This window comes from Oryctolagus cuniculus, chromosome 16 (genome assembly GCF_051225735.1).
Source record: "Oryctolagus cuniculus isolate XC-2025 breed Fujian yellow rabbit chromosome 16, ASM5122573v1, whole genome shotgun sequence".
Lineage (NCBI taxonomy): Eukaryota > Metazoa > Chordata > Mammalia > Lagomorpha > Leporidae > Oryctolagus > Oryctolagus cuniculus.
Genome location: NC_142882.1, coordinates 65991539 through 66009608, shown reverse-complemented (window position 1 = coordinate 66009608; position 18070 = coordinate 65991539). Strand labels below are relative to the sequence as shown.

Here is an 18070-nt window from a genome sequence, read left to right as displayed (position 1 = left end):
AGGGCATGGACTTCATCACAATACATCTGGCCTAGTGGTGCCAGAAAATTGCTCTGTGGGGGTGGAGGGAGAGAGAGAGAGAGAGACAGAGACAGACAGACACATACATTGCAAATAGGCAATAAGAAGGCCATCACGACTTAAACCGAGCCAGAAAGGATACTTACTGCTGACTAACTGGCCCACGCTCAAAGCTGAGGAAGAGGAAGATGAGGAGGAAGAAGAGGAAGCCTGCCGCACGGGACTTTGAGACATGGATGCTTGGCTGTGAGCCAGGTGCAGAAGGTTGCCTTGGGAGGCTGCTTGACCCACTGGCGTCTGGGAGGGCTGGTGGAGCTACATGGGACGGGGGAGGGGAATGGAAAACATACACAAATGAATGTAAAAGTGGGAGACCATGCCAGGGAACCGAAGTTTTATCTGCAGCTGAATCATTTTATTTCTAAGAATATATACTCTTCAGGAAGAGTCCATGACCTACAAATACAAGCAGGATTTTTTTTTTAATATTTAACATGTTGCCACTTGGCTTTGACAGGCATTTTATTAGTCTTTCTAAATATATTATTAATTCCTTACTTGGCTTGCTACAGCACCCAATTTTCTACATTTCTCAGCCGTGGCATGTGGCTGGACTCTTTCCACCTGTTCATACCATTAGAGCATGCTTGACAGGTTTTTTCAAGTCTGTATAGATGAAATACAACACAATCGAATTGAATATGAAACTTCAAGGTGTGGCCTTCGCCGTACCACTTTCTTTTATGTAACTGGTATTTTTGGGAAAGCTCCAGTGTAGGCTGAGAGTATATGAGAACTTTCTGCTCTCCCAGACCCAGCAGTCTGAGTGGATCACCATGGAGTTGACAAAATGCTCTGATTTCCTGGAGAAAATGAAGGCAGAAGTTGGGGAGTCAGAATAAAAACATGCAGTCATGTTTGTAGGCTCAGTTGCTCCTTACTCAGTGCCAGCCCCGTGTTAAGGACATTCTTGTCCTGTCTCATTTCATTCTCACATCAGTCTGTGACCTGTGTACTATTTTGCCCCCTCCTTTACAAATAAGGAAGCTGAGGCACAGAGAGGTCAAGAGGTTTTATAGATTCATCCAGTTGGTGTGGAGGGGCTGGGCTCTGGACGTAGAGGTCTGATGCTGGGGCCCGAGTTTTTAGTTGTATTTTCACAAAGAATTCATTTAATTTTGGAAATTTTGTGTGTATGGAGAAAGGCTGTCTTTCTGTCCAATTGTTCATTACAGAAGGACCGCTGGGCTGCTGCGTGAGAGGAGCTTAGCTGCACAGATGAGGGAGAAGAAAGGGAGGGAGCCTGCATATAGTTCCAGGTCCACTGGGAGGCCTGGGCGAGATCTCCCTCCATTGACTGTTGCCCTCCCATGGAGCTGCCATGGGACCCTCTGCTGAATGTCAGAGGCAGCCACCCTTGCTGACCACATGTGGCACTTTTGGGTTTACAGAGTGACTTTGTATCTCCCACCACACACAGGGGATTTTATGAGGGAGAGTGAGCCTGGGAGAAGGACATCAGACGTGAACTTCAGTGGGAGAGTCGCCCACAAAACAGGCACTGATCGTTGAGAGGCACATTGTCAGTATCTAAGAGCTACAGCATGGCATGTTTTAGCTTCACAGTTGATATTACATTCCTAATGTGTGTGTGTGTGCGCGCATGCATTTTCTTATTCGACTTCATTGTGATACAATTTAGACATGATAAAATATACCCATTTCAATTATACAGCTTGGAGAGTTTTGTCAGATACATGCCCCTGTGAAACCACCAACACCACACCTGAAATACAGAACGTTCTCGTTCTTATAATTCCACAGAATTCCCGTCCTTTTTGCGGTGAGTCCCTGCCCCAGTCCAGCGCCCACGTTCTCTGTAGCAAGCGACCACTGCCCTGCTTTCTGTCGCTGGGACTCACTTTGCGCGATGCCACAAAATTATGTGATCTCTTTGTGTCTGGCTTCCTTCACTTGGCATCTTGTTTTGAGATTTATCCATTTCGTTACTGAATTGTATTCTAATTTTATACAGTAGTTGCATATGTCATTTATGTTGTTAATTGGCTGGTGGGCATTTAATTGTTTCCAGTTTGGGGATATTATCGGGCCATGATGAGTAAAGCTGTTACAGACATCTACATACAGCTTTGTGTGTCTAGTAGTGTTTTTGTTTCTTTTATGTAAATACCTAGGAGTGAAATTGCTGGATCATACTATGAATGCAGATTTGAATTTCTGAGAAAGTAGTTAAATTATTCTCAAAGTGGTGTACCATTTCATATTACCAGCATTGTTGTTGTGAGAATGCCAGTTGCTCCACATTCTCATCAACACTTGGTACTGTCGGTTGTTCTAATTCCCTAAGATGTTTTCAGCCATCAAGTTAACATTTTATTAAGCAATTGTTTGTGAGAGGCTCCTTTGAAAATGCGCTTTAGGAGCTAGCTGTTTCCCTTTATGTCCCAACATGGTAATAACTAATAACTGCTCCCCTGATTCACATGGTATTTCACACAGATATGAGAAGTGAATGACAGGTTCAAGTCCATGGGGTTGCTGAACTTTAGAATCCAGACTCCCACCCCCTGGATCAGGGATCTCTCCAGAATGCAACACTGTCCTTCCTACAGAATTTCCTGCAATTAATTTCAAGTGAATATCCTTATTTTCACTTAGCTGCACTAAGTGGAGGCTAGATTATGAGCCAGAGAGTTACGTGTTGACACAGGAACCCAAATTAATGTGCATGACGCATCTGCCTAAGGTAATTAGCCAATCTGCTGAGCACATAAACAACAATTGAATCCAGTAAATTTTATACTGTAGGGACACGTATTAAAGATTAAATCTATTTTTAATTTACTTAATAAAATGTGATTGGATATTTGCATGGCAGTCTGCCCCCTCTAACCTATTGAGTTGTCTTTCTAAATACAGTTACTTTGTAAAAGCTTTTTACAGTTTGACTTACTGGATCATGAGCAACCATTCCATCAATATTTTATTGGACCTGGGTGTGGTAAAGTACTATCAAGGAACTGGATAAGAAAATAATCACTTTACACATTTCTTCCTCAGACACAACTTGGTAAAAAAAAATCAGGCTGCTGTCTTGTTTAAAAGTCACCAAAGCAAGGCTGGGGCTTAAGCATTAAGCTATGCAGGAGAAGAAATCCAAGAACAAACTCAAATAGCTCTTTTAAGCACTTGTTCCAAATCTAAGGAAGAGAGAATCTAATATTGCTAAGAATCTAAGAAAGATATTTGTCTTCCAAAGTTAGTAATCATTTTTTTAATGACTTTGGGATCTAGCTTGCCCTCCAGAGTTTAAACAGATAGGAAAAAAAAAACAATAAAAATTCTTAAAGGTTATTACTTAAAGAATTGTAAAGTAATCAAGAATCAAGAAGAGTACATGAGCAGGAGCATCTTAATGGAGCTTGTGTGTCTCCCTCCAGTAGCCAGTGGAGTCATAGGTTTGCTGATTCTGGAATCACTTGTATGGGGTCCTTCAAAAAGTTTATGGAAAAATGGAATCAAAAGATGACACATTTTCCACATACCTTTTGAAGACTCCCCTCTATATTCAGAGAGAACAGCCTACTGTATACATGCCAAAATCAGCCTGAGGACCTACTTCTCCTTCCTAACTTCTTTGACCAGAAAAATTGTTAGAAGTACTACCTGCGCTACCTTCCATCGCTACACCTTTAATTCTTTCAGGTAAACAGCACGAAACAACATTATGGCTATAATAGTCTAATGAGTTTGGTATGTTAATATTGAGAAATTTTATCCTTACATATAAATATACATATAAGAATATATGATAAGACCAACCAGAGATTTAAGGTACTTCACAAAATAACTCCATGATTTAAGATTAAAAATTTAATATACTTTAAATAAGCTGCATTAGGAAAATTTAATTACATGGTTTTCTAGACAATAACTTAACTGCCCAAATAATATGAACTTGCATTATACAATCACTGGCAAAAGCCCTACATGTATAAATCATAAAATTGGCCACAGTATTAGAATAGCTCATTGAAGGAGGGAGTGTCTAGAAGCATGAAGAAAATACTTATCCTTTTTCCTTCCTGGAGACACGGAAACTTAGAATTGTCTATAAAGGCAGGTACTTTATTATACTGACTTAATTTTGAAAAGGATACCCTTTGTTGAGTGCTGCCCATGTGCTTTTACATATATTCTTTCTTTTTTTTTTTTTGACAGGCAGAGTTAGACAGTGAGTGAGAGAGAGAGAGAGAGGTCTTCCTTCTATTGGTTCACCCCCCAAATGGCCGCCATGGCTGGCACTGCACTGATCCAAAGCCAGGAGCCAGGTGCTTCTTCCTGGTCTCCCATGTGGGTGCAGGGGCCCAAGCACTTGGGCCATCCTCCACTACACTCCCGGGCCACAGCAGAGAGCTGGACTGGAAGAGGAGCAACCAGGACAGAATCCGGCACCCGTATGGGATGCTGGTGCCGCCGGTGGAGGATTAACCAAGTGAGCCATGACGCCGGCCCCTACATATATTCTTAATCCTGGAAATAGCCCTCTTCGTTAGGAAGTTGTGATGTCATTACAGAGGAGACAGAGCTTCAAAAGATGAAATGACTTACTTGGGATCAAACAGCAAGTATAAGTAACGATCCAAGAAAGTCTGACTCAAAGAGCTAGTGCTGGTTCCACTAGGCTGCAACTCCAGGCTATCACTGGATATGAGCAGTTACAAGTCAAGGAAGCAGCAGGGTGCTCTAGTTGGGAAGTGAGGGAACGAATGACATGTCCAAACTGATGGATCATGGAGAAGACACTTTAGAGCTCATGAGATCCAGTGTAGGCCATCAAGATCTACCAATCTGAATGCAGCACATACATCTATGTGTTTGTTTCTAATATGAAATTTTAAATATTCTTCGTTCAGGAATTCTTCTCTACAGGCTCAAAAATAGTTTGTTTCACATTTTAAACAACACACACAGTTCTCTCAAGTGGCTAGAGCATTATCCAAACACACGATGTCAGTGTCACTTGGGGTGGGGTGGGGGACGCAGCTCAGATGCAGTTACCTACAGATTGTTCTTTGTTTGGTATAATTAATTCTGCTTGTCTATAGTACCCAAAACAGTTTTCTTGATTTTATATCTTTTTTTTAAAAAAAAGATTTGAAAGAGTACACAGAGAGATGGAGAGAGGAGAGAGGAGAGAGAGAGAGATGTCTTCCATCTGCTGGTTCACTCCCCAGTTGGCCACAATGGCTGGAGTTGCACCCATCTGAAGCCATGAGCCAGAGCTTCTTCCAGGTCTCCCATGTGAATGCAGGGGCCCAAGCACTTGGTCCATCTCCCACTGCTTTTCCAGGCTATAACAGAGATCTGGATCTGAAGTGGAGCAGCCGGGACTCAAACTGGCACCCATATGGGATGCCGACACTGCAGGCAGCCCCCGATTTTGTATCTTTTTAGATGACCATATTTTATATTTATTCACACTCCCAGCTAGACCACTTCAAAGAGTTTGAGTTTGTCTGTGTTTGCAGTATCACTTTCTTGCCATTTTTTGTGCTGTGAGTCAAGTGTAAATAAGCAAGGGCAGGTAAAGGACAGTTCATTTAGCTGGAGAAGGAAGGGAAGCTTCCCTCCTGCACAGGGAATGGTGAACAGGAGAGGATTTGGGGTGGGTAAAGCTTTTTGTTTCCTGCTGGCTCTCACAGGCTGTTTCGTTGGTTTGTTTGTGTTGGTTGGCACTGCCCAGAATGCTTAATATATTCAACAGAAAGAGACAGAAATAACAGCACACTGGAAAGGCTTTCTTGATTTTTGGTGCCACTGCTCCCCATATATCTTCCATGTGTACTGCAATATATCCTTATTAATATTTTCATTTCTAGAAGAAAGTCTAATTAAATCCACAATTGACCTAAAACAAGGAGGGGTGGCAAATGTCTTGGAAAATGGAATAAAATGCAGAATGTGCTAGCTAAAGTGGAAAAGCAAATACCTAAACCAGTAACATTCAAATGGCATTCAATATAGAGGAATTTGTTTAGAGAGGGAAGAACCCAAAGCAAAATGGAAGGGGTCTGGTGGTTAATGTGTCCATCAGGAACTTATGGTGAACAGAAGGCTGAATCCCTTCTGAGGAGCAGTGGGTGCAGTGAACTCAACCTGAATGGCCCAGCAGCAGCCAGACCATTTGGAGGGAGGAAACCTGGGGTTCTTGCTCCCTGTCCCCTACAGTGATTGGCACTTTTTTCTGAGAACTGAGTACCTACAGTAGCTAGAATTGGTGGCTCTTAGGATTCAGAGCTATGAGAACCACCTAGAGGGCTGTTAAAACACAAATCACTGGCCCCACCCTCAGAGTTTCTGATTTATTTTGGAATATGTGTATAAATGGGGCTCTAGAATTTGATTTCTGGATCAAGTATTGTTACAGTGGTTGAGATTCCTTAGGACACTGGCATCTCAGAGCGTTTGGGTTGCAGTTCCAGCTCTGTTCCTGATTCCAGCTTCCTGTTAATGTGTACTCTGGGGAGCAGCAGGTGATGGCTCAAGTACTTGGAGCCCCACCACCTACCAGGAAGGCCTGGATTGAGTTCTGGCCTCCTGGCTTTGGTCTGGCCCAGCCATGGCTGTTGTGGGCATTTTGGGAGTGAACCAGGAGACGGGAGATCTGTCTCTGCCTCGGAGTCTCTCTGCCTTTCAAATAAATACAATGAATTAAAAAATGGGTTTGATTAACTGAAAAGTGATCCCTGTTAGGAATTTGGAAAACATGCTGAGTGAAATAAGCCAATCCCAAAGGGACAAATACCACTTGTTCTCCTTGATAGGTGACAACTAACTGAGCACCGAAAAGGAAACCTGTTAAAGTGAAATGAACACTATGAGAAACGGTGACTTGATCAGCCCTCACCCTGACTGTTGATGAGCAACTTGATATGTTATCCCTCTTAGTATTTTTTTTGTTCTACTTAATACTTTTGGTTGAATACTGTAATCAATACACAATTCTTCTTAAGTGCTGAAACTTAACTGAAAAGTGATCGCTGTTAAATATAAGAGTGGGAATAAGAGAGGGAAGAGATATGCAATTCGGGACATGCTCAAGCTGACTTACCTCAAACGGTAGAGTTAGAAACATACCAGGGGATTCGAATTCAATCCCATCGAGGTGGCATGTACCAATGCCATCTCACTAGTCCCAGTGACCAATTTCTGTTCACAATTGATCATAATGATAGGACTAAGAACCAAAGGGATCACATAAACAAGAATAGTGTCTGCAAATACTAGCTGATAGAATCAAAAAGGGAGAGAATGATCCAACATGGGAAGTGAGATACACAGCAGACCCATAGAATGGCAGATGTCCTAAACAGCACTCTGGCCTCATAATCAGCCCTTCAGGCATGCGGATCCGGCTGAAAAGCCCATGAGAGTACCTTGAAAAATCTACCTTGAAAAATTTTGCAGATCTGGAACATGATATTAGCCATCTTTGTGGAGAGCTTGAAAAAGCAAGGAGGAAGTTATTTTCTTGGTAGGGTTTTCAGAGACTTACTGGGTTTTCTTTCTAGCTCTAATCCAAGACTCTTTAAGGAGGGAGAATAGCCCTGTGTGGAAAGTTCTATTATAGACACCTCCTATTTACAGGGGAGAAAGTATGGCGGAAATGCCAGTGACCTCAAGAAACAGGAAAGCAGCATGCGCTGTGCCAGGCACCACCAGGAAATGAAGAACTGGAATGAGAGGGCTTCAGTGGAGATGTCCGAACACAGGCGGAAGACCAAGGCATCACAGACAAGCTCGGAACACAGAAGACTTCAGCAGAAACAAGTGATGGACTTAGAGCTGAAAATGAGATTCAAGAGTGTTGAGATAATGAAGGGAGAGGGACAGTGAGCAGAGAGGAAGAGGTTGACGTTCAGAAGAGAGAGAAATAGCACTTTCCAAGCCCCTGGCAGGAGTGAATTTGGAGTACACTGGCAAATGACAGAAGACACAGAAATGAAAAGACACAGAAGAGCCTGAGCTGGGCTGCTTCGGAAGTGTGGATCTGGGATGCTGGTGCCTTAGACAGTGAAATACTATGATTTGGGGGCCGGTGCTGAAGTGCAGCAGGTTAAAGCCCTGGCCTGAAGCGCAAGCATCCCATATGGGCACTGGTTCTAGTTCCAGCTGCTCCTCTTCCAATCCAGCTCTCTGCTATGGCATGGGAAAGCAGTGGAAGGTGGCCCAAGTTCTTGGGTCCCTGCACCCATGTGGGAAACCCAGAGGAAGCTCCTGGCTCTTGGCTTTGGATTGGCTCAGCTTTGGCCATTGCAGCCATCTGGGGATGGAAGACCTCTCTCTCTCTGGCTCTGGCTCTGTCTCTACCTCTCTCTTTCAAATAAATAAAATAAATCTTTAAAAAATACTGTGATTTGGCAGCAATCAAATTAAATGAATTGACTTAGCATCCACCCATGTGCTGGGTCCTTTCTGAACTGTGTGGACAAGGCTGAATCAGCCTGGTCTGTGCCTTTCTTTCATGGTAGTCTCCTACTTACAGTGTAACAAAATGAATGGAGCACGGGGGAACAGAGAGGAGAGAAACATCCAGGGGGGCTTCACAGCTGAGGGATTTGGGGCAGAGGAGGGAGGGTGGATCTGGATCCCGAAGGGTGGAGGAGCAGGAGCTGACTAGTCAGGGAAGGGAGGAAAGGCATCTTCGACCAGGGCACAGAGTGCAGAGACCATGAATCATACCAGCTGAAATTGGTAGTGTTACAAGGGGAGACCAGAGGTGGGATGTCCAAGTGCAGGCTGGAAGGCAAAGGGCTACCTTCATATTGGGATTCCTGTATCCCTTTCATCCACATGGAGAAATTCTATCCTGTTTTATATCCTGTGTGAGTGAAATGCATAATTTATGTCTCATTTTGGGTGGCTCCAAGAAAAAATTGGGAATGAGTGATTCAGGTCATGGTTAGGAAGGGAAGTTAATTTTTTTTTTTTAATTTTATTCATTTGAGAGGGTGAATTACAGACAGAGGGAGAGACAGAGAGAAAGCGTATTCCATTGGCTGGTTCATTCCCCCAGATGTCTGCAATGACTGGCGCTGGGCTGATCTGAAGTCAGGAGCTTTTTCCAGGTTTCCCATGTTGGTACAGGGGCCCAAGTACTTGGGTCATCCTCTACTGCTTTTCCAGGCCATAAGCAGAGAGCTGGATCAGAAGAGGAGCAGCGGACATGAACCAATGCCCATGTGGGATGCCCCGCAGCAGGTGGAGGCTTAGCCAACCACACTACAGCACTGGCCCCGGGAAGTTAATTTTTAAAAGTTGCTGAGTACAGGGCTGGCATTGTTGGCATGGTGGATTTAACTGCTACCTGTGATTGTGTCCTGGCTGCTCTGCTTCTTATCCAGCTCCCTGTAACGTGTCTGGGAAAGTAGTGGAGGATATGTTGCAAACACATGAGAGACCTGGAAGAAGCTCCTGCCTCGGCCTGGCCCAGCCCCAGCCATTGTAACCATCTGGGGAGTGAAGCAGCAGATGGAAGGTCCCTCTGTCTCTCCTTCTCTCTATGTAACTCTGCCTTTCAAATACATAAATAAGTCTTTTAAAAAATTGGTGAGTACATTTTTGTACTTGAAAAAAAGAATGGATTTGGATAGTCACATGGCATTTCACAAAAGCTAACTTAAGTAAGCCACCTCCTGTCAGCATCACGAGGACTTTTTGAAGAAAAACAGAGCCTTCATGGATGGCAGTCTCTAAGTATTACAGCTGTTTAACTTTTTCAAAAGTTCAATGTCTTGATTTTATAATTTGCAGCAGTTTCTCTTTCAAACGTCTATTCCCTTAATGATACCAAACACTTCTATTAACTTTCTTTAGATTTTGGTCAAAATAAGAATAAACATATAAAAAAATGATATCTGTGTGGCTTATGAAGAAACCACTAACTCCAAGATATGAGACAATAAACTGAGGGATTAAGGGCCACTCTGACTTTAGGAGGAGTCCCTATCCATGGTGGGAGCAAAAGGTTATTTTTGAACTCCACTAGATATTTTTGTGTTTAATGTTTTTCATATGTATCAGGATTCTTAAGTCTTTTTTTTATCCTCTAGCCATTTTCTGACTTATTTTCTTGCTTGCTCAGCAAGGATGCTGAGATAGTGTGGAGGTTCCATCTAAGGCCATCGGGTCTCAGTGTATCTTTTTGTCTTTCAAATGCTGGTGTTATTTCAGATGATGACTTTGCAGGTTCATCTCAATCTTTCATCACTGGGCAGCACCATCAGCAAGAGCAGTGGACACTCTGTTCTTAGATTTTATTCAGACTCTTTTAATTCATGGTAGGCAAATGTAAACATTGGATTAAAGATATAATTATTTTATGAAAACATTTTCACTCCAGATCATCTGGTCTGACAGCCCTATACTTTGCTTCACAAAAGAGGACTTGCTTCTGAGTATGAGTTAGGGAATTCTGTTCCTGTAATTTATGACATATTTTATTGTTAGGACTATGCTCTTGTGAGATCAAACACTTGTCATAAATCACACAAAAAATAAATTGAGAAACTTCTCTACTGTATGATAGAAATCCTTTATTTTTTAGTGGTTGTCCGTATTATATTTCTTCCATGTAAAGGGTAATATTTAAAGAAAAAATTGAAGACCACTATCCTTATACCTCTGGTTCTGAGGTTTTTACTTTTTGACTGGGAATTTTATGATCTGCTCTTCTCTGAGGCACAACTTTTATATCTGGGATGCAGACTTGTGCATCTCCTGTCGATTTGCCCAACTTGTTAACTTTACTGCATGTTCCACTAGAGCTTATGTGGGAAAATAAAATCATTCATTTATTTCCAGGTTTTCTCTGCTGTTTCTGAACAAGTTCCCAGTTGGTTCTCTTGACTTTTCTGGGGCTAGGATGGACTCCTGGCTCGTGCCTTGGGGCAAAAAAGAACCACGCCTATTGGTGCCTGCTGTGACTTGGGGATTTGGGATATTTCCCCCATCACTCTTTTCAGCTGTGCATGTATGACGGGCTCATGCACATGCATTACAGGCATGCACACATCTTTGAGAGATACATGCACATGTATTGACAAAGGGAGTCCTGCTCTTTGGGATGCTGGTTGTAGCTGCTCTGATTTGGATTTGCAAGGTGCACTCCCAAGAAGCTGGCTGGGTCTCTAGGTCTGCAGTGAAGAGAACTGTGGTGGTGATTAGACCAGCAGAGGTCCACATGTTTCTTCATATGTTCCTGTAGTCCTAACCACATTCGTGCCAGGGGCCCACCAGACCAGGGGTGAGAAAGCGCTTGAGGTGTGGTGGGGCTCATGAGAGACACTGAACATGGATTGCTGATGTCTATTGTGGGCAAAGAGTTGAGGGGTGGCACCATTCCTGCCTCTTGCTTGCTATTTCTTGGTTAGACCCTTCTGGATCAAACATATGCTTCCTCAAATCTAGCACTGAAATTTTATGTAATGGGCATAGTCTGTCATTCACACCTGCTTATGAAACAGGGTGAGAGTGAGAGAGCTACTTTATATTAAATGTTAATTTATCACCTTTTTGGCAATTTACAACTCGGCTTTGCTGACAGAATTAGTTTTTAGCAGATTGTACACAAAGAGACTGATCTTTTGATTCCCTCCCCCTTGTCCCCCCACCCCGAGAAAATTCTGAACATTGTTGGAATAGATAGAACTAGGATTTAAGGAGCCAGTGAAACAGAGAATCTCGTCTTATTTGGGAGCCATTTAGGAGATAGAGAATCAAGCAGAGCATTGTGTAGAGCTGAAAGATAGGGGAAGGGCAAGTCCTTAGAGATGGGTTTAGTAGGGACTGCCCACAGCCTGGTATAAAACTGAGAAAGAATGTGGTTGGGAACCTTCCCTCCCACCTCCCAGACTTAGAGCAGAAAGACAGCTCTGTGTCCAGGAAGTGTGTTCAGATCTGGCTTGGTTTTCCCTGATGTCGATTCCTTTACTGGATGACTCTCCCTTGCGGAGTGCTCTGGTGACCCCTACTCCCTTCCCATGTGGCACTTCCTGCAGGTCTGAGCTATGTATTTGTTCAGGTCCTTGATGACTGCGCATCTCCCTCTCTAGCCCGTAAACTCCATGGAGGGTAGGGCGTGTGGTATCTCTCTTCCAACCAAATTGGCCTGGCTTCCTGCTATAGTGCCTGACACACAGTTGTGGGTGAAAAATATTTCAGTTAGATTTTTATATTCACTGAACAAGCAAATGGATTTTCTAAGCATAGCTTCTGAGTGCCCCAAAGAACAGAATGGTTTCCTGGTTGGATCAAAATCCAAAGGAGGCAGTGGCAGAGGCCTCTGGAATGATGTTTCTGCACTGCTGTGGATGAGTGACGATGTTGAGTCTCGCTTCCTGCCTCCCCTTCCTTTGTATTCATTTGCCTGCTCACTGCCATGCTTCTCCGGGATCCTAGGGCCACATCCACTTGTACTCAAGCACTCACCGTCCACCTCCATCAGTCCCCTCTCCCACCTCTCCTTTGTTAGTGCAAACTCCTCCCTCTCACGAAGTCTTAGCCTTGCCCACCTCACTCAGTTAACACACTACCTGGGCCAAAGTGTCTCACACAGGGCCGCCCCAAACTCTAAAATATTACAACAAAGAAAGGGAGGCCTCAGTGCGTCTCCCTTATTCCACCTGACTTTCCTCTGCAGCATCTGACACTTGTCCGCCTCAGACATGTTTGAGATTCTCGGATGGCAGATCGCCACTCGGAGTTCCTCTCCTGACCCCCCCATCCCCCCTCCACTTCTTCCCTCTCCATTTCCTCTGGGTCCTTCCGTTGCTCTTCTCATACTTTCTCTCGTCTTCTTCCTGTCTCTTGGCCCCCCTGCTTTCTCTGGGCGGCCATTTGTTTCTCAGCTGCAGCACATGTATTCCTGACTCCCAGATCTAGCTCTCCTATCCTGAGCTCTTCTACAATTCCAAACCCTTACTTGTCAACTGTCAAGTACAGGTTCTCAGTAATTCTTGGTTTTGTTTTTGCTATAGTCTCCCAAATGTTGTGTTTATAGCAGGTGTTTCATCGCTTCAGTTCAACGTCTGTATTGCTACCAGAGTTGTTGGCCTGATGAACTACAACTGAGCATACCCTGTCCCCTTTTAAATGCCAGGGCTGCAGGTAAATCACCACGTTCCGCATGACTGTACATTAGTGCTCACTGTGTGCTGGGTACCGTTCTAGCTGCTTCCTGTGTTCATTCCTTCATGCCTCACAAGCACTCTGTGAAGTAGGTACTGATGGGTCTCTGGTGTACAGGTGGGGAAACTGGTGCCCAACGAATGTGCCCTGTGTTCAGGGTCACACAATGTCCATCCTTCTCCGCTCGGCTCCAGAGCCCTCCATGCTGTGCGCAGCCTCCTCTGTGCTCCAGTCGCAGCAGGAGCACGGTCCTGTTTCTCAGCACTCCCTCCTCCTTCTGATGCCCTGCCTGCGATGGTGTTAACCCTTCACTTCCCTGGTTAACTCACACTCATCCATCAGGACCCTGTGCCCAAGCTATTTTCTCTGGGGGAACCAAAACCTTCTGGGCGGAGTTGGCCACTCCCGTCTCTGTGACCCCTGCCCTGTCACAGGACATTCCGGCTTTATTGTACCGTGGGTGTTTCTTATACCTGTGTCCTCTACAAGAGTGATAAAGTACCCCTCCTTCATCTCTGTTTCTTAGCCTTTAGCAGACTTACACTGCCTTATACTCAGTTACCAAAAAAAGTTTGTTGAAGCACCCAATTAAGCAGCAGCTCTGTCAGGTCAGCGGCCATGTTTTTCTTGTTTGAAGCAGAGTACCCAGCCTCTGGCATAAACGCATCAGGAATGCTCTGCTGATATTCAGATGAAAACTGAACTGAACACCGCGGGTTCCGTACAGTTCAGCCAAGCAGAGCTTCCTGTATTTCACTGCTCATTGGTAGGCAGCCGTCTCAGCAGCCTCAACTTGGCATCTCTAGGTTTTAATAATTTTTTTTATTCACTTACAGTTAAGGGATAAGTGGTCTTGGTTTGTGACTCTACTTAAAAAAATCTGAAAATTATATTTAGAGCATAAATGACTAAGAACATATCTCAATTAGATTTTGTATCACTGTCTGTTTATAATTTAAATATCCCTATTTTTAGTTTGAAGAGATATTGAGTTATTACCTATGTTCACTAAGATTGAAAAATAAGGCTACATGCTATTTTACAAGTATTGATATATTAGAATTAGTTAAGGAAAAGATTTCTTATCATTGAGAGCAAAGAGGGGAGAGGGGAGGTAAGGGGAAGCCTCCTGGTGGATGAGGCTGCCTTGGCCCGGGACCCTTACCTGCTGGCCTGGCTTGATGGGGGAGAGCGTGATGCCCTGGGTGTTGATCACAGGCAGGATCTGGTTGCCGATGACTGTGGCGATGATCTGGCCCTGGGCGTTTGTCAGGAGCTGGGGGGTGATTGGCTGCACTTGAAGGCCCTGAGTGCCACTCGCTGCTTGGCTTGATGGCCCCGGATTAGGCATCAGTGGAATGGTCCCAATAATCTGCAAGACACAAGCCCAGCGGTGAGCATCTGGGCTCCTCAGGGTTTGCACATGCACCTGCAACCGCACAGTGCCCTGATGGCCACAGGATGCAACCCTGAACTGATGCATGGTCCATGAGGTCAGGTAGGAGCAGGAGAAAGGGCAGGGAGTAAACATGGAAGGAAGAGAGAAGTATACATGACGTAGTTCATTGAAGGAAAGCAATAGCTTCTAATTTAAAACAAAAATCAAGCATTGGTAAATGCATGAACACACAATTTCTGCCAGGGCAGTGCAGATGTGTTGGAGCCTTGGCGACTCTGCTTCTGATACAGCTTCCTGTTAATGTGACTGAGAAGGCAGTGGAAGGTGGCCCGAGTTCTTTGGCCCCTGCCACTTGTATGGGTGACCCAGATGGAGTTCCTGGCTTTAGGATTTAGCCTGATGCAGACCTGGCTGTTGTAGCCATTTGGGGAGTGAACCACCAGAGGCAGGATCTCGCTATCTCTGTTTTTGCTTCTCTCTCCTCCTCTGTGTAGCTCTGCCTTTCAAATAAACATTAAGTGTAACATAAATGAGCAAAGTTGACATTGAGATTTCATTTTTTATAGCCTTGTCTATATTCTTGAGGAACAGTGATTTTTCTACTTACTGCTTGTTGAATTTTTTACTTAGTAGAGGATTAAGCTTGTGTTTATAAAGAAAACTAAAATTTGTCATTGGGCCAGTGCTGTGGCATAGCGGGTAAAACCTCTGCTTGCAGTGCAGGCCCGCTTTTGGGCACTGGTTCTAGTCCCAGCTGCTCCACTTCCAGTCCAGCTCTCTGCTATGGCCTGGGAAAGCAGTAGAAGATGACCCAAGTCCTTGGACCCCTGTGTCTGTGGCAGACCTAGAAGAGTCTCTTGGCTTTGGATTGGCCCAGCTCTGGCCGTTGCAGCCATCTGGGGAGTGGACCAGTGAATGGAAGACCTCTTTCTGCCTCTGCCTCTCTGTAGCTCTGCCATTCAAATAAATAAACAAATCTTTAGAGAAAAAAGCAAAAAAAGAAAGTATGTCATTGTAAAATTAAAATGGGGGAGGGGGTAGGGTAGGAAGCATTATGCTCTTAAAATCATATTTATGAAATACATGAGATTTGTTCCCCTTATAGAAATTCTAAAAAAATTGAAAAAAGACCCAGAGAGGATGCACTTCCCAGGACACTCAAGGTCCTGGCCTGCCTGGGAACCTACATCCTCCCCCGTGGGGCTCCACACACCCTGAGCTCCAGGGGCTTCTCCAACGCCACCTGCTGCTTCCACCCATTCCTGCGCCACCTTCCCTTCGCTGGCATCCTGCTCTTCTTCCGAGGTCAGGGGTGACTCCCTGACACCCCCAGCAGGATTAGGTGCCTCAAGCACCCTGATTGCTTCTCCCACCAAGATGATGGTGGGACTTAATCCCCACGATGAGGTTTTTTTTTTCTTTTTTGACAGGCAGAGTGGACAGTGAGACAGAGAGAAAGGTCTTCCTTTGCCGTTGGTTCACCCTCCAATGGCCGCTGCGGCCGGCGGGCTGCGTCCGGCACACCACGCTGATCTGAAGGCAGGAGCCAGGTGCTTCTCCTGTTCTCCCATGGGGTGCAGGGCCCAAGCACTTGGGCCATCCTCCACTGCACTCCCTGGCCATAGCAGAGAGCTGGCCTGGAAGAAGGGCAACCGGGACAGACCGAGACAGAATCCAGTGCCCCGACTGGGACTAGAACCCGGTGTGCCGGCACCGCAAGGTGGAGGATTAGCCTAGTGAGCCGTGGCGCTGGCCCACGATGAGGTTTTAAGAGGTGGGGTCTATGGGAGACAATTCGGGTTAACTGAGTTCGTAAGGATGGGGCCCTCATCCAAGGGGCCTGTGGCTTTATAAGAAGAGGACAGACCTGAGTCAGGATGCTCTGCCTTGCCACATGGTACCCTGTGCTGCCTTGGGACTCCGCAGGGAGGCCCCACCAGCTGGAAGGATTTCAACACATGCAGCCTTCCAGTCTTGAACCTGGAAATCTTCCGAGCCATGAGTCAAGCAAACCTTTATTTTCTATGGAGGACTCAGGCACGGTATTCAGTTACAGCAACAGGAAATGCACTAAGCCATTGGTGGTCCTGGTGGTTGAGATCCCGCTCTGGAGACAAGAGACCAGGTGTCATTTCCAGCTCTGCCACCTGCTGGTTGTGTCATGGTAGTCAAGAGACCTAAGCTTTCCAAAGACTTGTGTTTGAGACTCTTAAAGTAGGGGTGCAATGAATACAAAGGATTGAAATTGGGGGGAAAATGTGCAATTTATTTATTTATTTTGAGAGAGGGAGCATGATGCAAGCTTCCCCCATCAGCTGGTTCATTCCCCAAATGCCCTCAACAGCTAGGGTTGGGAGCTGGAAACTCAATCCAGGCCTCTCATGTGGGTGGCAGAGACTTGATTACTTGATCCACCTCTGCTTCCTCCCATAGCCTACCTTTGCAGGAATGCTGGAATTAGGAGCTCGAACTGGAGATCAAACCTAGCACTCACATGTGGGAGGTGGTCATCCTCAGTGCTAAGCTAACCACCTGCTCCAAAACTGTATATTTTCAATGATGTCCTTTAAACTGATGCCTGAAGGTTAGGGGTTCAGGGTATCTGTAACAGGTGACAAGAAAGGCTCTCTTCACACCTGGTGGCCACTGGCTTCAGTGACTGGCTCATGGGGACTGCTCAAGGGACTGCTCATGGGGACTGCCCCCAGGAGGGCCCTGGCTGGGGAGGAAGGGGCCATGAACAGGAGCAGCAAATTTTCAGGGTGTGTGTGGAACCTGGAGATACAGACCGTACTCATTCACTGATAGGGACAGACTTTATCTGTAAAAATCAGAACTAAGACGTGTTTCCATGCTGTGGGCTCTTCTCAAGGGAGTCACGGAGCCTGCTGTGTGGATGCCCTTTCTCCTCCACACGTCATAGGTGTGGTGATGCAACTCCACTTACTAGTTGTCTTCCAGGGCTGCTTTCTAGCTGTGAACCACAGTGACCTGGCATGGGGGCCACAAGACACAGTAATAATCATATCTGGAGGTGTTTTCATGCATGTGATGTCATTCCATTCAACTCCATGAATTGGGTTTAGCCATGTCTCCACCAGAAACCAGGGTACTGCAAAAAGTGTGTAGAAAAATGGAAGATACATTTAGATTTGGTCTAGTGGTTAGGATGCCTGTGTCCTCTATCAGAGTGCCTGGACTGGGTACCTGCCCCTAGCTCCTTACGTCAGCTTCCTGCTAATGCAGATCCTGGGAGGTCAGTGGTGGCTTAAGTAATTGGATCCCTGCCACCCATGGGGGGGACCTGGGTTGGGCTCCTGGCTCCTGGCTTTGGTCCTGGCCCAATTGTGGCAGTCACTGGCATTTTGGGGAGTAAACCAGTGGATGGGAGCACGTGCTCATGCTGACGTGCGTGCGCTCTCTCTCTCTCTCCCCTTT

At 45.3% G+C, this 18070-nt stretch overlaps 1 protein-coding gene and 1 long non-coding RNA gene across 13 annotated transcripts in view; one reads left to right on the top strand and one right to left on the bottom strand.

Moving 5' to 3' along the window:
- POU6F2 (POU class 6 homeobox 2) overlaps positions 1–18070 on the bottom strand; it is a 448120-nt gene that overhangs the window by 17626 nt on the left and 412424 nt on the right. Inside the window, exons 7-8 of the mRNA XM_089315645.1 lie at positions 14399–14605; positions 168–336 (exon numbers count right to left, since the gene is read on the bottom strand). Of these exons, the coding sequence (XP_089171771.1) occupies positions 168–336; positions 14399–14605 (376 nt within the window). The remainder of the gene's footprint in view (positions 1–167; positions 337–14398; positions 14606–18070) is intronic.
- Positions 1–18070, top strand: part of LOC103349454 (uncharacterized) — a 165708-nt gene that overhangs the window by 117305 nt on the left and 30333 nt on the right. The window lies entirely within an intron of this gene.